This window comes from Callionymus lyra, chromosome 9, assembly GCF_982586985.1.
Source record: "Callionymus lyra chromosome 9, fCalLyr1.hap1.1, whole genome shotgun sequence".
In the NCBI taxonomy this organism is placed as follows: Eukaryota; Metazoa; Chordata; class Actinopteri; order Syngnathiformes; family Callionymidae; genus Callionymus; species Callionymus lyra.
In genome coordinates, this window is record NC_141826.1 from 16,033,312 (window position 1) to 16,054,379 (window position 21,068).

At 38.1% G+C, this 21,068-nt stretch overlaps 3 protein-coding genes across 6 annotated transcripts; 2 read left to right on the forward strand and 1 right to left on the reverse strand.

The window, feature by feature from the left end:
• Positions 1-60: 60 nt before the first annotated feature.
• Positions 61-3,879, forward strand: LOC148072015 (uncharacterized). Of its 2 annotated transcripts, XM_087799316.1 has the most exons (6): positions 61-198; positions 366-686; positions 1,518-1,772; positions 1,857-1,970; positions 2,207-2,311; positions 3,602-3,879. In XM_087799316.1, exons 1-6 carry the CDS (start codon positions 141-143, stop codon positions 3,769-3,771), a joined length of 1,023 nt encoding a protein of 340 aa, XP_087655442.1. In that variant the 5' UTR covers positions 61-140; the 3' UTR covers positions 3,772-3,879. The 2 variants fall into 2 exon arrangements, with proteins under 2 accessions (XP_087655442.1, XP_087655443.1); XM_087799317.1 differs by lacking the exon at positions 1,857-1,970.
• Positions 3,880-4,473: 594 nt separating this feature from the next.
• On the forward strand, positions 4,474-14,608 carry LOC148072016 (T-cell surface antigen CD2-like). Of its 3 annotated transcripts, XM_087799318.1 has the most exons (7): positions 4,474-4,566; positions 4,734-5,054; positions 7,455-7,709; positions 8,416-8,736; positions 11,151-11,405; positions 13,747-13,851; positions 14,399-14,608. In XM_087799318.1, the coding sequence occupies exons 1-7, from the start codon at positions 4,509-4,511 to the stop codon at positions 14,461-14,463; spliced, it is 1,380 nt and encodes a 459-aa protein (XP_087655444.1). In that variant the 5' UTR covers positions 4,474-4,508; the 3' UTR covers positions 14,464-14,608. The 3 variants fall into 3 exon arrangements, with proteins under 3 accessions (XP_087655444.1, XP_087655445.1, XP_087655446.1); XM_087799319.1 differs by lacking the exon at positions 11,151-11,405; XM_087799320.1 differs by lacking the exons at positions 4,734-5,054; positions 7,455-7,709 and having other exon boundaries at positions 4,496-4,566.
• Positions 14,609-17,648: 3,040 nt separating this feature from the next.
• On the reverse strand, positions 17,649-20,586 carry LOC148072017 (homeobox protein CHOX-CAD-like). The gene is made up of 3 exons (XM_087798636.1): positions 20,240-20,586; positions 18,791-18,939; positions 17,649-17,834 (listed from the first exon to the last, which is right to left on the reverse strand). Exons 1-3 carry the CDS (start codon positions 20,553-20,555, stop codon positions 17,649-17,651), a joined length of 651 nt encoding a protein of 216 aa, XP_087654762.1. The 5' UTR covers positions 20,556-20,586.
• Positions 20,587-21,068: the final 482 nt, after the last annotated feature.

Here is a 21,068-nt window from a genome sequence, read left to right on the forward strand (position 1 = left end):
AGGAGGGATTTAGCATTTAGGCTATCGTTCAATAATCTTGTGATCTTCGTAAAGAGGAAGGAAAGCAGAGAACGGCTTCCTTTTTTTCTTTCTTTTCTAGCAGCTGCTTGCGACGCTCGCTGGTCAACTCACAGGGAGACATGAGGACTTTTTCTGCTCCGTTGTTCGGGATCTTGGGGATCATTTGCGGCTCTTATGGTGAGTTTAAAATTGTGACTAAAAAGAAGATCTGTCAGCCAATAATTCCTTATCTGGAGAGTTAAGGCTATTTATCTTACAGTGGGTTAGTCATGAAGTCTCTTGAGCTGTTCTAGACAAGTAGATGACGGTGGTTGACATTTTGTTTGTTGTTGTTGTTTTTTAAGGTCTGGAAAGACGATGTGACATCACACGAGAAGATCGATGTTACGGACCACTCGGAGGATCTTTAGTCATCAAGCTAATGGAGGAAAATTTGGACTTTTTAAAATTTAATCTTAAAAAAAATGGGAACAGAACATATACCTGGGGGCCAAAAGGTACAGAGACGTTTAATGAAAGCAAAAACAAATACTTTTATGTTAAAGGAAATAGAAGTTTGACAATAACTTCTCTAAACAAAAATGATGAAAACAAATACCAGTTGGGAATCTTCGATAAAGATGGAAAACAAACACACAACAAGACATTCTCCATCCATCTTGAAGGTAATTTTTCTTTTATATGTGACCGTACAAATAATTATAATCTAATATTACTTCACAGTTCTAAAGTGTTCGTAGCCTGTAAAGATTCTGTCGGATTAATAATTCAACATTAAATGTAAAAGAAGTATGAAGTATTTGTTACATGTGTGACTCCCACACCGACTACTAGTGATGGTCTGATGAAGCTTCATGAAGCAGTGTCATGTTGTTTAGAGGTCAGTAGGTGGCGCCATCAATCTAAAAACGACGTGATGTTTCATTAGAACAGTTCTTCAAAACAAAGCAAAATAGTGCAGAGACCGCCATCTAGTGGACAGAATGATCTCACTGCTTCATGAAGCTTCATCAGACCATCACTACCGAACAGCTTTTGCTAGCTCGGCCCCTGAGATGAGAGAGTGTTTCTTTCTACATGACCCTCAAAGTTTCAAAGAAGACACACCACCAAGTAGAAAAAAAACAAAAACACTCAAAACTCTAGAAATTCAGGTTAAATTAAGATAAATTATCATCATTATCTCGGACAAGCGTTAAGAATAACAAAAAAACATAAATAATAAATGTTTTATTATATTATTATATTTTATAAACTCTAGACTTTTTTTCTTTCTAGTTAGCACATAAAACATCCATCCACCATCTACAGGCTGTTGCGATGAGTTTCCTCGGGAGGTAACCCATAGCCACAGCCTGTAGAGGACAGAGCATGCATGAAGTAGAACTGTTACGTTACTGATATTGTAGTACTTTAACCTGTTAAACGTATCAAGAATTTCTGCAACATCGAGCTCTCAAGTGAATCCGCTTCTCAGATTAGCTATGTTTACTCAGCCCCAGTGTCGTCCTTCAACCTGACATGGGAGTGTCTTCCGGACGGATCGAAGAACGTCTCCTGCAATGTCAAAGAAGAAAACGTGTCCTACAAGTGGACGCTAGACGGAAAGAACGTGACAGGCGTTCAGCTTCAGTCGGGGAGTTCTGGAGCGAAAAGTATTGTTCTAAATGTAGGCGTACTCGGACCACTGGCATGCTTGGTCAGGAATAACGTCAGCAGTATGACAGCGGAGGTGGACATTCCTGTGTGCGGTGAGGGAACAGCAGCTTCATATCGACCGATCTAACCGTAAACTAATCTTCTCTCTGCTACACTGACGATTTGTCTCTTCGTAGGAGTCACTCCTGATAACAGCAGCCAGTCCAATGACACTTGCACCGGCGTAACTCCCGGGCAGAAGAACAATCGATCAGAGGGTCTTAATTCGGAAAACCAAGTCACGCCCAGCAGTAAGAGCATCGGTTTCCTTATGAAACTGGAATCTATTCAAACCTTTGAATTAAACATTTTGGAACATGACACCGTCCACTTAGCCAACTTGACCCGGTGCCGCTTCTTTTTAGTGCTCGAGCATCCCTTAGACATAGCTGGCAAAAGTGGTGTGGCAAAGAGAAGTGTGGGAGTCCATGTAACAAATCCGGAGCGGCTGGATAAATGTCAACTCATTTTGTGATTTGTTTTATAGAAGGTATAAAGGAATACTGGCCTGTGCTGCTGGGAGTCCTCCTGGTGCTTGTGCTCCTGCTCTCGGGGCTCGGAGTTGTTTATGTTTGCAGGAAAAGACGCAAAGGTGAGAAGCAAAGGTTTCCTACAGCTTGTTAGCCAGTGGTTTTATTAGCAACAATCCATTGATGTTCATTTTTGAATACACAGCGTTTCAGTTAATAGTTCACCCAAAACTTAAATGTCACTCATTTTCTATTCCCCCTCATCTCGACTAAGAGTTGGGATTATTTTTAGTCATCCGTTCCTTTGTAGAGTTATATACAAAAAAGTTTGTTCATTTTAATGTAGCGACTTCAGCTCAGTTGTTGTCATCTTCATCTTCGTCCAAAAATAAACTTAAAAACAACCAAATACCTCCATACTGCTCATTTTTAAGCCTATTTTTTTTTAGTGTGTCTTTTTGGACCAAGAGACAACTGAGTATCAGTCGCTTCACTATAATTTAAATTTAACTGGAATAAAAGGAACAAAGTAGTCTGAAAATAATCCCATTCCTTCGTCAACATAAGGGAGAGTAGAACATGAGTGGATTTCTGGGTAAACTGTCACTTTAAGGAGTGGAGTATTCTACTGAAAATGTCAAAATGCATCAAGTAATTGTATCACAACTGTTGATATAATTATGTATAATACAAAGCCATACCAAATACAAGAAAGAAAACATGACTTTTTTATTTTATAATCAATGGCCAACTAGTTTATTTATATATTTTATCAGGTTTAATGAACAATACAAGCAGAGAAAACTCAAATAAGAAGAAATAATGTAATGAGTTTGAGGTATCCTCTGTGTTATATCTGGGTCAAGGTGACCCGGAAACCAGGTAACAAATGTGTTTGAGGTATCCCATGTGTTGTCTCTAGGTCGAAGTGACCCGGAGGTCTCGGATCAAATGTGTTTGAGGTATGCCTTGTTTTAGGGACCACTGGGTCGCCTTGACTCTGAGAAAACACAGGGTTAAAGATCACAATATTACTTAAAAGGTCAAATATAAACACAAACGGTGATTGTAAAGACAAAAAAACTATTATCCATTTCCGTTTGTATTATATAAACATCAATAATGACTATAGATTTAAATGTAACTATTAGCATGACAACGCTATCCAACTAAACAACTTTTTTTCGCTAACTGTGAAAAGGGAAACAAGTCTGTACGTGGAACTCTATTTTAAGATCACAGAACACGATACAGAGAAAAGGACCAGCACAGCACTTTTAAATAGTCAGAGGTTCAAATATTGTGGAAGTAAATGACTCAACGCCACCGAGTCGGTAAATAAAGCTATTATTAATCTCATGAGAAGGCTTGTTAGCTCATGGTGTTCACGACGACTTGACTTTCATCTGCAGAAGACACGCAAGAACTGACCTACGCCGACGTCAACATCGTGGATCGCGGCGGGAAGAGGCGACCAAGAGAGGAAGAAGAAATGGTGGCATACAGCGAGGTCAGGATTCAACGCACAGCGAGGCCGGTACAGGAGTTCCCCGTCTACGCTACGGTGCAGAGAGTCCAGTAGAACGTTTGACGGAGGGTTAGAAAAGAGTCCAGTCTTTCATTCTTTTTTTTATATTCTGTTTTTGTAAATATTCTGTCAAGTGTCAAGGCAATAAAAGACGAGAAGGTTGATGTTGTCTTTTTCTTCAAGAAACAAATCAAGGAATTATCTGGAAACAAGTCAAATAAGCTAAATAAAGTTGAAATAAAAAATCTTGTTAATATTACAACAAAAACGTTAAGTTAATAAAAACACAATTCACTCCTCCTCCCTGTGCATCACATCATCTAAGGTTGATGACTCATTTTAAACTTTCCGTTGAGGAAACCACAACCCCAAATGAACCATTAAAGGTTCTACACACAACTTCTATCAAGCGATCACTGACAGATACGTCTATTACGCAGATGCTCATTAAAACTATTGTTTTTTCCCAAAGGAATTTTCCCAGTGAATGAAGTTCTATCATCTTTTTATTTATCCATCTATTATGATTCTGATCCACACATCATGACAGTTTTTAAAATACATATCGAATAATATTCAAATGATCTGAAAACTCTCAAACTGGACATCTTCTTGGTCTTCTTGGTCGCGTCAGCATCAGAAGGAGGGATTGAGCATTTAAGATATTATTCAATAATTCAATGATCTAAGAGGAAGGAAAGCAGAGAACGGCTTCCTTTTTTTCTTTCTTTTCTAGCAGCCGCTTGCGACGCCAACCATCAGCACGCTCGCTGGTCAACTCACAGGGAGACATGAGGACTTTTTCTGCTCCGTTGTTCGGGATCTTGGGGATCATTTGCTGCTCTTATGGTGAGTTTAAAATTGTGACTAAAAAGAAGATCTGTGAGCAAATAATTCATTATCTGGAGAGTTAAGGCTATTTATCTTACAGTGGGTTAGTCATGAAGTCTCTTGAGCTGTTCTAGACAAGTAGATGACGGTGGTTGACAGTTTGTTTGTTGTTGTTGTTTTTTAAGGTCTGGAAAGACAATGTGACATCACACGAGAAGATCGATGTTACGGACCACTCGGAGGATCTTTAGTCATCAAGCTAATAGAGGACAATTTGGACTTTTTTAAATGGGATCTTAAAAAAAATGGGATCAGAATATATATCTGGGGGCCAAATGGTGCAGAGACGTTTAATGAAAGCAAAACCAAATACTTTCATCGTAAAGGAAATAGAAGTTTGACAATAACTTCTCTAAACAAAGGTGATGAAAACAAATACCAGTTGAGAATCTTCAATAAAGATGGAAAACAAACACACAACAAGACATTCCACATCCATCTTGAAGGTAATTTTTCTTTTATATGTGACCATACAAATAATTATAATCTAATATTACTTCACAGTTCTAAAGTGTTCGTTGACTGTAAAGATTCTGTCGGATTAATAATCCAACATTAAACGTAGAAGAAGAATGAAGTATTTGTAACATGTGTGACTCCCACACCGACTACTAGTGATGGTCTGATGAAGCTTCATGAAGCAGTGTCATGTTGTTTAGAGGTCAGTAGGTGACGTGATATTTCATTAGAACAGTAGTTCAAAATGAGGTAAACTAGTGCCTCCATCTAGTGGACTCTGAGAATAATGACACTGCTTCATGAAACTTCATCAGACCATCACTAGCCCACACCTTTTGCTAGCTCTGAATGAGGGACCCTGAGATGAAAACGTGTTTCTTTCTACATGACCGTCAAAGTTTCAAAGAAGACAAATCATTGAGAAGAAAGAAAATCATTCAAAACTCTAGAAATTTAGGTTAAATTAAGATCAATTATCATCTTTATCTTGGATAAGCACTTAGAATAAGAAAAATACATGAATAATAAATTGATGGCAGATAGGGCTGGGTAAAAAAAAATTAATAATAATCGGTTTAATTAACTATGAATAGATTTTCATTAAAGGGCAACTAATGTGTAAACCCAACTCTCCTGACTCACTCACATGTTTCAAATATCGAAGTCTTCCTCTCCAACTTGAAGTAAGTCCCTACTCATTAAACAATTTCCCGAAGGAGACCTCCTGAGAGATCAATAAAGTTTTACCTTACCTTACCTTATTACCATGTTTTGAACTTATTACTTTATAAAGTTCCCTCCGTCTGAAATCTGGGCGAACGAGAGGTTACGAGAGCGGAGTCTATTATGACATAACATTGGTCTTCACTCCTCCTCCAGCCAGCTGGAGCAACTTCATCAGACCATCAACCAACAGCTTTTGCTAGCTCTGAATGAGGGACCCTGAGATGAGAACGTGTTTCTTTCTACATGACCGTCAAAGTTTCAAAGAAGATAAATCATTGAGAAGAAGAAAAATCATTAAAAACTCTAGAAATTTAGGTTAAATTAAGATCAATTATCATCTTTATCTTGGACAAGCATTTAGAAAAACAAAAACACATAAATAATAAATCGATGGCAGATAGGGCTGGGTAAAAAAAACAAATTAACTATGAATTGATTTTCATTAAAGGGCAACTAATGTGTAAACCCAACTCTCCTGACTCACTCACATGTTTCAAATATCGAAATCTTCCTCTCTAACAAGCATTAAGTCTCTCATCATGACCATGTTTTGAACTTATTACTTTATAAAGTTCTTCCCCGTCTGAAATCTGGGCGAACGAGAGGTTACGAGAGCAGAGTCCATTATGACATAATAATGGTCTTCACTCGTCCTCCAGCCAGCTGTAATCAAGCCCTGCTTTGTTTATACAACGAGTCCCTTTGAGGTAGAGACTTCGTGTATAGATGACGTGCAGTGACCCTTGATGTTTGAACAATCACAGCAGAGTCGGTGGGGTTATGGTAAAAAAAAAGATCTCATCTTGTGAAACACCTGTGGCCTCATGCACTAAGAAGTTCTTAGATCTTCTTCTAAAATGAAACTACTGGATACTTTTATTCTCTACATATTTTCATTCAAACACACTTGTTGCAAAAAATTAATCTAAAGTTTTAACTTTAAACGCCATCAGACCTAAAGACCTTGAGGGAAATACAAACTTTTTACCGCTCTTTTCAGTATTGATACATATGGACTTTGACGTGAAAGGTGGCTCAGCACGATTTGTTTGCGTAAAACCCATTAGTACACGAGGCCCCACGTTTTTTCAGTGGGTGGAGCTAAAGATCATTTTCTAATGTAAATATTTCAATGAAAAGATTGGTTTTGTCCAAACACTTACCGATGAGTACAATAGAGTCCGACATCTATTTAAGACACACTTTTATGAACACATTAGTTGTCCTTTAAAATGACGTCCGTACTCAATAGTGGAAAAGTATTTAAACGGCTAGTACGGGTCCACAAACTACACTCCTTAATGATTCAATGTTAACATCTGACTGAAACAGTTATTCCAAGGATGTGGTATTTTAACGAAAATGTGGTCAGTAAAGAGTCGCTAGACTCAAGACTTTTTCTTTCTAGTTAGCACATAAAACATCCCATACACAGTCATGACCCTGGTTCTACGAATGTGTGCTCTGCCATCTACAGGCTGTTGAGAAGAGTTTCCTTGGGAGGTAACCCATAGCCACAGCCTGTAGAGGACAGAGCATGCATGAAGTAGAACTGTTATGTTACTGATATTGTAGTACTTTAACCTGTTAAACGTATCAAGAATTTCTGCAACATCGAGCTCTCAAGTGAATCTGCTTCTCAGTTTGCTATGTTTACTCAGCCCCAGTGTCGTCCTTCAACCTGACATGGGAGTGTCTTCCGGACGGATCGAAGAACGTCTCCTGCAATGTCAAAGAAGAAAACGTGTCCTACAAGTGGACGCTAGACGGAAAAACGCTGAGAGGCGTTCAGCTTCAGTCGGGGAGTTCTGGAGCGAAAACTATTGTTCTAAATGCAGGCGTACTCGGACCACTGGCATGCTTGGTCAGGAATAACGTCAGCAGTATGACAGCGGAGGTGGACATTCCTGTGTGCGGTGAGGGAATTTAATTAACTTAATTCAGAAAACCAAGTCACGCCCAACAGTAAGAACTCAGTTTCCTTATGAATCTATTCAAACCTTTGAATTGCCGATTATCGGGCGATTGGTGACGTCGTGCAGTCCTGTGTGGTCGGCGCCCCGAGTCAGCGTCCTAGTCGGACGAAAGAAAGAGGCGGGTGCACACGTTCAGTCTGGAGTCCCAGTCGGGCTCAATGGTCAATCTGATTGGTCGAGTGCTAGGTTTAGCTAGCGAATCAGCGTTGGACAATGAAACGGAAGGGACTATTGTAAACACTAGATAAGCAGCGATGGCGTGGATGAAACCACACTTTTATCCAAAACTTCACACCAAAATTATCATGTGAATGAAGCAGATCAATGCGGCGCAGTCTAGACGTGGTAATCTGGTCCTTTTACATGCATCCAGCAAACGTTATCATAACATAGGAACACATCTCATCACCTCCTGCTCCATCTACTTATTCATTTAAGTCAATGTCTTGAATTGTTGTTCACACGCAACCTTTCATGCGAGTCACCTTCCCCCTCATCTCAACATTTATACATTATCACCGGGTCTGATTCATCTGATTTGATCTGATTCATGATCATTTTGTGGTAATAATGATACAGAAGAACAATATTGTTGACATGACTTTAATGATCAATCTAGATTTGTTTGTTGTTGTTGTTTTTTAAGGTCTGGAAAGACAATGTGACATCACACGAGAAGATCGATGTTACGGACCACTCGGAGGATCTTTAGTCATCAAACTAATGGAGGACAATTTGGACTTTTTAAAATTTAATCTTAAAAAAAATGGGAACAGAACATATACCTGGGGGCCAAATGGTGCAGAGACGATTAATGAAAGCAAAACCAAATACTTTTATCGTAAAGGAGATAGAAGTTTGACAATAACTTCTCTAAACAAAGGTGATGAAAACAAATACCAGTTGGGAATCTTCAATAAAGATGGAAAACAAACACACAACAAGACATTCTACATCCATCTTGAAGGTAATTTTTCTTTTATATGTGACCGTACAAATAATTATAATCTAATATTACTTCACAGTTCTAAAGTGTTCGTTGACTGTAAAGATTCTGTCGGATTAATAATTCAACATTAAATGTAGAAGAAGAATGAAGTATTTGTAACATGTGTGACTCCCACACCGACTACTAGTGATGGTCTGATGAAGCTTCATGAAGCAGTGTCATGTTGTTTAGAGGTCAGTAGGTGACGTGATATTTCATTAAAACAGTAGTTCAAAATGAGGTAAACTAGTGCAGAGACCTCCATCTAGTGGACTCTGAGAATAATGACATTGCTTCATGAAACTTCATCAGACCATCACTAGCCAACACCTTTTGCTAGCTCTGAATGAGGGACCCTGAGATGAAAACGTGTTTCTTTCTACATGACCGTCAAAGTTTCAAAGAAGACAAATCATTGAGAAGAAAGAAAATCATTCAAAACTCTAGAAATTTAGGTTAAATTAAGATCAATTATCATCTTTATCTTGGACAAGCACTTAGAATAAGAAAAACACATGAATAATAAATTGATGGCAGATAGGGCTGGGTAAAAAAAAATTAATAATAATCGGTTTAATTAACTATGAATAGATTTTCATTAAAGGGCAACTAATGTGTAAACCCAACTCTCCTGACTCACTCACATGTTTCAAATATCGAAGTCTTCCTCTCCAACTTGAAGAAAGTCCCTACTCATTAAACAATTTCCCGAAGGAGACCTCCTGAGAGATCAATAAAGTTTTACCTTACCTTACCTTATTACCATGTTTTGAACTTATTACTTTATAAAGTTCCCTCCGTCTGAAATCTGGGCGAACGAGAGGTTACGAGAGCGGAGTCTATTATGACATAACATTGGTCTTCACTCCTCCTCCAGCCAGCTGGAGCAACTTCATCAGACCATCAACCAACAGCTTTTGCTAGCTCTGAATGAGGGACCCTGAGATGAGAACGTGTTTCTTTCTACATGACCGTCAAAGTTTCAAAGAAGATAAATCATTGAGAAGAAGAAAAATCATTAAAAACTCTAGAAATTTAGGTTAAATTAAGATCAATTATCATCATTATCTTGGACAAGCATTTAGAAAAACAAAAACACATAAATAATAAATCGATGGCAGATAGGGCTGGGTAAAAAAAACAAATTAACTATGAATTGATTTTCATTAAAGGGCAACTAATGTGTAAACCCAACTCTCCTGACTCACTCACATGTTTCAAATATCGAAATCTTCCTCTCTAACAAGCATTAAGTCTCTCATCATGACCATGTTTTGAACTTATTACTTTATAAAGTTCTTCCCCTCTGAAATTTCTGAAATCTGGGCGAACGAGAGGTTACGAGAGCAGAGTCCATTATGACATAATAATGGTCTTCACTCGTCCTCCAGCCAGCTGTAATCAAGCCCTGCTTTGTTTATACAACGAGTCCCTTGGAGGTAGAGACTTCGTGTATAGATGACGTGCAGTGACCCTTGATGTTTGAACAATCACAGCAGAGTCGGTGGGGTTATGGTAAAAAAAAAGATCTCATCTTGTGAAACACCTGTGGCCTCATGCACTAAGAAGTTCTTAGATCTTCTTCTAAAATGAAACTACTGGATACTTTTATTCTCTACATATTTTCATTCAAACACACTTGTTGCAAAAAATTAATCTAAAGTTTTAACTTTAAACGCCATCAGACCTAAAGACCTTGAGGGAAATACAAACTTTTTACCGCTCTTTTCAGTATTGATACATATGGACTTTGACGTGAAAGGTGGCTCAGCACGATTTGTTTGCGTAAAACCCATTAGTACACGAGGCCCCACGTTTTTTCAGTGGGTGGAGCTAAAGATCATTTTCTAATGTAAATATTTCAATGAAAAGATTGGTTTTGTCCAAACACTTACCGATGAGTACAATAGAGTCCGACATCTATTTAAGACACACTTTTATGAACACATTAGTTGTCCTTTAAAATGACGTCCGTACTCAATAGTGGAAAAGTATTTAAACGGCTAGTACGGGTCCACAAACTACACTCCTTAATGATTCAATGTTAACATCTGACTGAAACAGTTATTCCAAGGATGTGGTATTTTAACGAAAATGTGGTCAGTAAAGAGTCGCTAGACTCAAGACTTTTTCTTTCTAGTTAGCACATAAAACATCCCATACACAGTCATGACCCTGGTTCTACGAATGTGTGCTCTGCCATCTACAGGCTGTTGAGAAGAGTTTCCTTGGGAGGTAACCCATAGCCACAGCCTGTAGAGGACAGAGCATGCATGAAGTAGAACTGTTATGTTACTGATATTGTAGTACTTTAACCTGTTAAACGTATCAAGAATTTCTGCAACATCGAGCTCTCAAGTGAATCTGCTTCTCAGTTTGCTATGTTTACTCAGCCCCAGTGTCGTCCTTCAACCTGACATGGGAGTGTCTTCCGGACGGATCGAAGAACGTCTCCTGCAATGTCAAAGAAGAAAACGTGTCCTACAAGTGGACGCTAGACGGAAAAACGCTGAGAGGCGTTCAGCTTCAGTCGGGGAGTTCTGGAGCGAAAACTATTGTTCTAAATGCAGGCGTACTCGGACCACTGGCATGCTTGGTCAGGAATAACATCAGCAGTATGACAGCGGAGGTGGACATTCCTGTGTGCGGTGAGGGAATTTAATTAACTTAATTCAGAAAACCAAGTCACGCCCAACAGTAAGAACTCAGTTTCCTTATGAATCTATTCAAACCTTTGAATTGCCGATTATCGGGCGATTGGTGACGTCGTGCAGTCCTGTGTGGTCGGCGCCCCGAGTCACACCGACTACTAGTGATGGTCTGATGAAGCTTCATGAAGCAGTGTCATGTTGTTTAGAGGTCAGTAGGTGACGTGATATTTCATTAGAACAGTAGTTCAAAATGAGGTAAACTAGTGCAGAGACCTCCATCTAGTGGACTCTGAGAATAATGACACTGCTTCATGAAACTTCATCAGACCATCACTAGCCAACACCTTTTGCTAGCTCTGAATGAGGGACCCTGAGATGAAAACGTGTTTCTTTCTACATGACCGTCAAAGTTTCAAAGAAGACAAATCATTGAGAAGAAAGAAAATCATTCAAAACTCTAGAAATTTAGGTTAAATTAAGATCAATTATCATCTTTATCTTGGACAAGCACTTAGAATAAGAAAAACACATGAATAATAAATTGATGGCAGATAGGGCTGGGTAAAAAAAATTAATAATAATCGGTTTAATTAACTATGAATAGATTTTCATTAAAGGGCAACTAATGTGTAAACCCAACTCTCCTGACTCACTCACATGTTTCAAATATCGAAATCTTCCTCTCTAACAAGCATTAAGTCTCTCATCATGACCATGTTTTGAACTTATTACTTTATAAAGTTCTTCCCCGTCTGAAATCTGGGCGAACGAGAGGTTACGAGAGCAGAGTCCATTATGACATAATAATGGTCTTCACTCGTCCTCCAGCCAGCTGTAATCAAGCCCTGCTTTGTTTATACAACGAGTCCCTTGGAGGTAGAGACTTCGTGTATAGATGACGTGCAGTGACCCTTGATGTTTGAACAATCACAGCAGAGTCGGTGGGGTTATGGTAAAAAAAAAGATCTCATCTTGTGAAACACCTGTGGCCTCATGCACTAAGAAGTTCTTAGATCTTCTTCTAAAATGAAACTACTGGATACTTTTATTCTCTACATATTTTCATTCAAACACACTTGTTGCAAAAAATTAATCTAAAGTTTTAACTTTAAACGCCATCAGACCTAAAGACCTTGAGGGAAATACAAACTTTTTACCGCTCTTTTCAGTATTGATACATATGGACTTTGACGTGAAAGGTGGCTCAGCACGATTTGTTTGCGTAAAACCCATTAGTACACGAGGCCCCACGTTTTTTCAGTGGGTGGAGCTAAAGATCATTTTCTAATGTAAATATTTCAATGAAAAGATTGGTTTTGTCCAAACACTTACCGATGAGTACAATAGAGTCCGACATCTATTTAAGACACACTTTTATGAACACATTAGTTGTCCTTTAAAATGACGTCCGTACTCAATAGTGGAAAAGTATTTAAACGGCTAGTACGGGTCCACAAACTACACTCCTTAATGATTCAATGTTAACATCTGACTGAAACAGTTATTCCAAGGATGTGGTATTTTAACGAAAATGTGGTCAGTAAAGAGTCGCTAGACTCAAGACTTTTTCTTTCTAGTTAGCACATAAAACATCCCATACACAGTCATGACCCTGGTTCTACGAATGTGTGCTCTGCCATCTACAGGCTGTTGAGAAGAGTTTCCTTGGGAGGTAACCCATAGCCACAGCCTGTAGAGGACAGAGCATGCATGAAGTAGAACTGTTATGTTACTGATATTGTAGTACTTTAACCTGTTAAACGTAGACGTGGTAATCTGGTCCTTTTACATGCATCCAGCAAACGTTATCATAACATAGGAACACATCTCATCACCTCCTGCTCCATCTACTTATTCATTTAAGTCAATGTCTTGAATTGTTGTTCACACGCAACCTTTCATGCGAGTCACCTTCCACCTCATCTCAACATTTATACATTAACATAGGGTCTGATTCATCTGATTTGATCTGATTCATGATCATTTTGTGGTTATAATGATACAGAAGAACAATATTGTTGACATGACTTTAATGATCAATCTAGATAATCCAAATTATTTCCCTGTATCTTGCTCGACGCGTACGGAAAAATACCTTCCGAGCTGCCGCTGTGAGATCCAGGACTTCACCCACTTAATGGGTATTTTCTGCGACGTCTTTCTTCCACAACGAGAAGACCAAGGGCGTCAGACGCCCGACAGCCTCTTCTCTTTAGTGCTCGAGCATCCCTTAGACATAGCTGGCAAAAGTGGTGTGGCAAAGAGAAGTGTGGGAGTCCATGTAACAAATCCAGAGCGGCTGGATAAATCTTTACTAATTTTGTGATTTGTTTTATAGAAGGTGTAAAGGAATACTGGCCTGTGCTGGTGCGATGCCTCCTGGTGCTTGTGCTCCTGCTCACGGGACTCGGAGTTGTTTATGTTTGCAGGAAAAGACACAAAGGTGAGAAGCCAAGGATTCCTAAAGCTTGTTAGCGAGTGGTTTTATTAGCAACAATCCATTGATGTTCATTTTTTGAATACACATGAGTAGGTGCTGCCATGACGCGTTTAAAGTGATAGTTCACCCAGCATTTAAATGTCGCCTTTACCCTGAGAAAACACAGTGTTAAAGATTCATAAAATGACTTAAAAGGTCAAATATAAACACAAATGGTGATTTTAAAAACAAAAAAACTTAATTATTCATTGCTGTTTGTATTATATCAACATCAATAATGACTATAGATTTGAATGTAACTATTAGCATGACAACGCTATCCAGCTAAACGACTTGTCTCAACTGTAAAAAGGGAAACAAGTCTGTACGTGAAGCTCTATTTTAAGATCACAGAACACGATACAGACAAAAGGACCAGCACAGCACTTTTAAATGGTTCAGATGTTTTGGAAGTAAATGACTCAACGCCACCGAGTCGGTAAATAAAGCTATTATAAATCTCATGAGAAGGCTTGTTAGCTCATGGTGTTCACGACGACTTGTCTTTCAGCTGCAGACGACACGCAAGAAATGACCTGCGTCAACGTCAACACCGTGGACAGTGGCGGGAATTAACGGACAGCGCAGCAGACAGCGAGGCCGGTACAGGAGTTTCCCCGTCTACGCTACGGTGCAGAGAGTCCAGTCTTTCATTATTTTTTTATATTCTTTTTTTGTAAATATTCTGTGAAGTGTCGAGGCAATAAAAGACGAGAAGGTTGATGTTGTCTTTTTCTTTAAGCCAAGCCTAATTTTCTCTTCATCAGTTAATTCTACAACACTCCAAAGCTGCTGAATACTAGAGGAACGATCTGCCTATTCAGAACTATTGAACAATACATTTCAAAGCATGTTCCAGTCTAGAAGTAAGTAGGAGTAAAAAAGCTCTCATAGGCATTAAAGGGTTTGAAATAGTACAATACTAAACACTTAAATGACCAGAAACCAATCCCATAAGAACACAAATACATTTAAGATTAGGAAACAAAGACTTGATGTTACTTTGCCAAGAATGACTGTTACTTACGTCTAACAGAATAGAGTTTATTAGTTGAGTTAGTAACTCAACCTAACTACAGGTGGCACACAGAATGTTCTCAAATCAGCTGTAAAAAAATGTATTTTAAACTTTCCGTTGAGGAAACCACAACCCTGAGCTCGTGGCATTAAAATGCAGACAAGTTCTATCAAGCGATCACCGACTGACACGATTGATACTGAAAAAAACAGAACAAAACTGCACCTCTATTAAAAGATATCTCACGCCATCTTTATCTGTCGTGAGGATGCACTTCAGCAGAATCTCACACATTGGCCTTTTATGGTGTGGCAGTGGTTTCAAACATCTACTGCAACACAGGAACCAGACAAATTGGTGTCAACCTTAAAAAAACATTTCTAAAATCCCTTCTTTAACACCCAAGTTTATACCTGTTGATAATACACGGAAATAGTTGATACTTGTTTGATCATAATTAAAAAATGTTTTGTTTCAGTTTACAAAGTTTAATACAATTTGGAGAAAGTTTAATTAAAGTTCAAAAATGATTGATTTTAGTTGAGAATTGTTTGATTTTAGTTGAGAATTGTTTGGTTATAGTTGAGAATTGTTTGGTTACAGTTGAAATTGATTGATTAAAGTTGAGAATTGTTTGATTACAATTGAAAATTGTTTTGATTACAATTGGAAATTCTTAGATAACAGTTTAAAATGTCAACACTTTTGATTAACATCGAGTCCCTCACAGTATCATTGGACTTGTAATTTGAGAACTTTAACTGATACTTTCTAGAAATAGTTTTTTTAAGAACTTTTAATTCTTGGTTTTGTAATTCTTTATTTTTTGCAACAGTCCACTTCCTCCTCCTCAGAACGTCTCTTACCCAACACCCGACATGCTTCACACCAAGACACACATTCACTCACGCACTTTTGTTCAACTTTTACAATTACAGTAGTTATGATGTGGTAAAAGTATATTAATTTTGTATTTGTACCGTTTGCCATTTATACTTTTAGAACCTTCATAATTGGAACAGGAAAATAACGTTCAACGGAAACTGATTCACAGAGCAATAAAGTGTTTATCATCGACTCTACTGTTGATAAACTTGACATCCACGTGAACTTTCTTTTTCAGGCGAACCTTTGACTGAGGCCATAAAAGAGCATGTGGTCTGATATAACCAAATAAACACTTGAAGGAAACCAGGCCACTTCGAACCGTCTAGACTCTGGACCATCAGCAGAAATATTCCTAAAGAGGGACAGATTTGAGTAAAAGACAAATTGTTTTTTTTTTATTTAATGCATAAAAAAACATTCAAGATAAACTTGGGTTAAGATTAAAAATGTGATTCAATTTAACATTTCAGTTTTCAAGAAAGGAGGGGTTTTTTTTGCGAAAGGTTTATGAGGAAATGTCGTGAATGTTACATGGACTTACACCCGATGAAGAGCAAAACGGATGTAGCAGGAAGGGTGGTAGCAAAGCTAACATAGTGCGATAAACAATCAGGTGTAAAAATTGCCGTGGGAATCTTACCGAAAACCCCCTGTGACTCACGCAAGATAAAACCCAAATGAAATCTGATTGACAGCATTTAAAGTAGCTATTTTTGTAAGTAATTTGTATTTATATAGCACTTTTCCAGACCAGGGTCACAAAGCACTTAAACTAACATAAAACTAACTTAACAAAAAACTCAATTAAAGTAGGACTGATTAAATAATGCATTTTATTTTTTAGATGATGAGTGAATAAGCACTCTTTCAAAAAGAGGAACAATAGAAGAGAGGAAGTGGTAGCAATGATAACAGTAAAAATAGTTTAACTAGTCACCCGTTTAGAAAATGACGTTTCTTTGGTTTCAATATTTTATCTTATAGACAAGACTGAACATTCTGTCAAAATTATTTTTTATTCATTTCTTATTTTTTTCATTTTTTAATTTCGTGTTTACGCAGTGTTTCAACCCTTGTATTATCTCGGGGTCAAGGTGACCCGAAGTTGAACGGCCTTCCACCGCTGCATGTGTATTTATGGAAGCCAGGGAGGTTGTTCACCTTGATCCAGAGACAACACAAGGGATACCACAAACACATTTTATTTACGGGCTTTCGGGTCATTTTGACCCAGAGATAATACAAGGGTTGGTAAAAAAAAACTTTAATTAAACATTCCAACATTTTCAAGTCCAGAAAATATATTTAAAGGGAAGAAAAATGACACCTGAATTACATGTAAATGGGAAAATGTTATTATAAAGACATTATTCTTGGCTTTAGAAAGAATAGTTAGTGGGGTTTTTCTTTAAAAAATAAAAGTAATTCCAGCATCATTACACCCTTATGTTAAAATGACAGGTCTTTATGGAACTTTAAAGCTCATACCCAAGTCAAATTATATTCTAATTTTATTATTTTTCCCCCCCAAAAAAATTACATGCTTGACCTAGATATCAGTTTTTGCAGTATAAAAACTGAAATCTAACTGGTTAAAACATTAAAATAATTGAACATAGTCATTTTTTGCATTTGACTTTTGGCCAAAGTGACCCAATAAAGGCCAAAGAGGGATTTTTCAGCACCAATGAAACGCTTCCAATGCAACATTTTAACAATTCAAGAGAGATAATACTTTATTTAAAAAAGAAAAAGAAACAGATTCAACATGTAAACTATTCAATACAAACCTTATGTGTTACAAATCAAGAAAAAAACGAAGGTGCACAAACTATATGTACAAATTTACAGACGCTCACTGGAAATCTAGTTTGTATTCGTCCGACATGTTGTCGGTGAGAATGTTGTCCGAGCTGTTGTGAGCGTCGCTGAGTCTGCGCTCCACCGTGGGCGTTGTGGTGGACGCCTGCTGGGAAAGTTGCTGCTTCTTTTTGTTCATCTTCCTCTCTTTGGCTCGTCTGTTCTGGAACCAGATCTTCACCTGAATGGAAATAAAAATAAAAAAAGTTTGAAGATGTCCATCTTCTTCTGTATGTAGTAAAAATTAACGCTTTATTGATGTTTCAGCGGTTCAGTAACATTTTCATAGGGCTCTCCAATTTGCAGGCTGTGACCTGTGAGATGGTATTCTGTGGCCCTTCATTTGATGTTTTAGTTTTAAGGAGTGCAGGTCGAGCAAGGACCTCCATATTTCTACATTTATAGCATAAACTTCAATAAAAATGGCCCAAATTAAAAAAAAAAATTGTTTTAAATCAACCACAATTTTACAACATAGACATTTTTTTCTCTACAGCTAAGAATGTTGTGTTATTTTTATTATTTAATTAACTCCATATAAAACTTTTTTTGTTCCAGATTGTTTTCACTTTGTTTGGTAACGTTTGTGAAAAAAGAATGGAAAAAATATTGACAGCGTATTTAGAGGAAAATGTTATTTTTATTTTATCAGTTTCTTTTACAGAACAGGTTTATAAATATGTTTTTCCATAGTAAGGTTCATTTTATGTTGACATTTCTTTCTTTACTATTCTTACTTACTTAGTTTTTTTTTTAAGTTCTACTATCATATTTGTATATATATTCTCATATATATAACTGTTAAGAAATATTATCAAATGTATATATATATATATATATATATATATATATATGTAAGAAATAAATATCAGAGGTCCCCTAGCTAGAGTGTAAGCCAGAAATTTTATTTTTATTTTATTTTATTTGTTTAATTGTTGACATCCATAATCTCTGTCCCTTATCTTATCTTAAACATCCCTAAAGATCACTGTATCAACATGAACTATTTGATGTACTATTTGACATGAAGTAATTTATTTACTTTGAGAGACCCCGTCTGTCGGGCCCCGTGAAATGACTTGGCCGGTGTCAATACCTTTTGGTTGACGCTCTCCCATAATGCACTCTGTCCCTCACCTGTCTCTCAGAGAGGCTCAAGGCTCCGGACAGCTCCGCTTTCCGTCTCATGGTGATGTAGCTGTTGGTGCGAAACTCTCTCTCCAGCTCCAGCCTCTGGTGGTCGGTGTACACCACTCTGTACTTGCCCTCGGTGCGAGTCTTCCCGCCTGAGGAAGAATGTGGATTAATGAACCACTCAATGGCCGACTGTGTTTTCCCAAGGTCCTCCTGGGGATTCCAGCAGGCCGTGTGACGTGCAGGGTGTGTCCAGTCTCTACCTGGAGACGTCTGGAGCCACGTTCAAGTTCAGGCGCCACTTAAAGCCACATTATGTCTATTAATCACGGTGATGTTAACTAGTGTAAAGACCACGCGGTGGTTCCTTATCGCCGAGAGTTACCGTGTGTACACAGGCAGCTATTCATTGACGCAGTCACTGTTATTGATCTGAAGTGTGTCGAACACACACACCGACGCGGAGCCCACCTCGAGATTCCCTTCTCTCCGGCTCCACTGTTGGCTCACGGAAGGGAGAGGTTTGATGGATGTGTGTGTGTAAGCTGAAGTCATGTGGACTTCCTCCCGTCTACGCTTCGCCAGGTTGGTTAATTATACGCCTAACTGCTGGGGTTGGTCATGTGACGGCACCTGAGGTACACAAATCCTGACGTGTTTCAAAATAAAAGCTTTATTAATGAACTTCTCGTCCAGTGTAATGTGTTCCTCTATTAAACTATTTATTCACCCCTAAAATTAGATTCAAAGAACAAAAAAAAATACTTATTTAAAGAGAATAAATGCAACATAATGTATAAAAAGATGAGAGAAAATATTAATTTTAACATTAAGAAGCAGGGTTTCAATATGAAGTCTGACTTTAGGGTTTCAATATGAAGTCTGACTTTATTGTATGTTATGTTGTTTATGTATATATGTTTTCCATAAAAACATGATTGATTTATGCTGATTTGCTTTTTATTTTATTTTCATTCGCACTTTTTAAAGAAAAAAACATTAATATTTAGCAATAAAAGTGGCGTTTGTTAGGTTTCTAGATCCTCATTTTGTAGTGTTAACCAAGGAGGAAGTTTTAAAATAATTGATCAACATTTCTTCTAGTCATTTAGAGAAGTGGTCTTGGTATGGTATGATCAAGCTTTTTTTCAAATAAATGTGACATATGCAAAACACTAAAAGATGCATCAACATCCGCTTTTCGGAGTGAATAAACAAGCTTCAAGAAATTAATATGATATAAAAACTACTATACTCTTAAAAGAAAAATAGTGTGATGATAAAGAGAACTCCCTGATAATTCTGAATCCTCCAGGAAATCCATTATAAAATATTAAATTAATCATAAAAAAATAAGCACTAAAAATAAAGTATGGATACAAAAATAATAACACTTTTCTGAATAGCTAGCTGCTGATGCTAACCGGACCGAATAGATTCATGAAGTCCTACCTGGCGCAGGTGAACTGACGTTTTCAGGGAGCCTCTTCTTCGTGGCGGGGGGTTCTTGTCCAGGTGAGTGTTGGTAGGGGATGAAGGACCCCCCTCCGTCTGTGTTGCAGTGCTCCGTAGATAAGAAGCTGCTCTGAACCGGGCTCGAGTTTGTCGGCAGAAAGCTGCTCGGATAGTCCTCCCTGGAGCCGTAAAAATGGCCCCACGAGCTGGCGGCGGGGTCAACGATCCCGGGGACATGATGGTAGCTGTTGAAGTCGTACGACGGCGCCGCGTACGGTCCGTTGAAAGCCAGGGTCTGCGCGTGAGGGTACATGTTTCCGGGAACAGAGTGAGCGGATCTAAAGGTCCAGAAGCATGTTGGTGTTTTCGCAGCTCCACTACCTAAGGAGCCGCTACACACCTTTATAGATTTACTGGCAAGGAGGTCGAAAGTACCAGAGTGATGTCATTTACCTGGGACTTATCTGAACGCTTCTTCCGGGGCACTCTGACCTGGATTCACCTCTACGTGACTACATGTTGACTTCAAGTGGAACTTTCTACTTGAGTTTTTTTGGTTTTTGTCGTTCATTAGTAGGTCATGTCAACAAACTAAATATTCCATTTTGAACACTTTAAATCTGAGGAGACTCAGTTTTAAGTTGTCTCGGGACAAGTGTACCCTCTATATGAGAAGATCCGTTTACTTTTAAGAACTATTTCAATAAGCCAGGTCCAAGGAAGGTGAGCTTTCTTTACGGACACCATGTGATCCAAAGATCCATTGAACAGCGGGGGCAGCAGTTGAAAACACTTCACTGTCCTTCCCTAGAATCCAAGTTCTTAG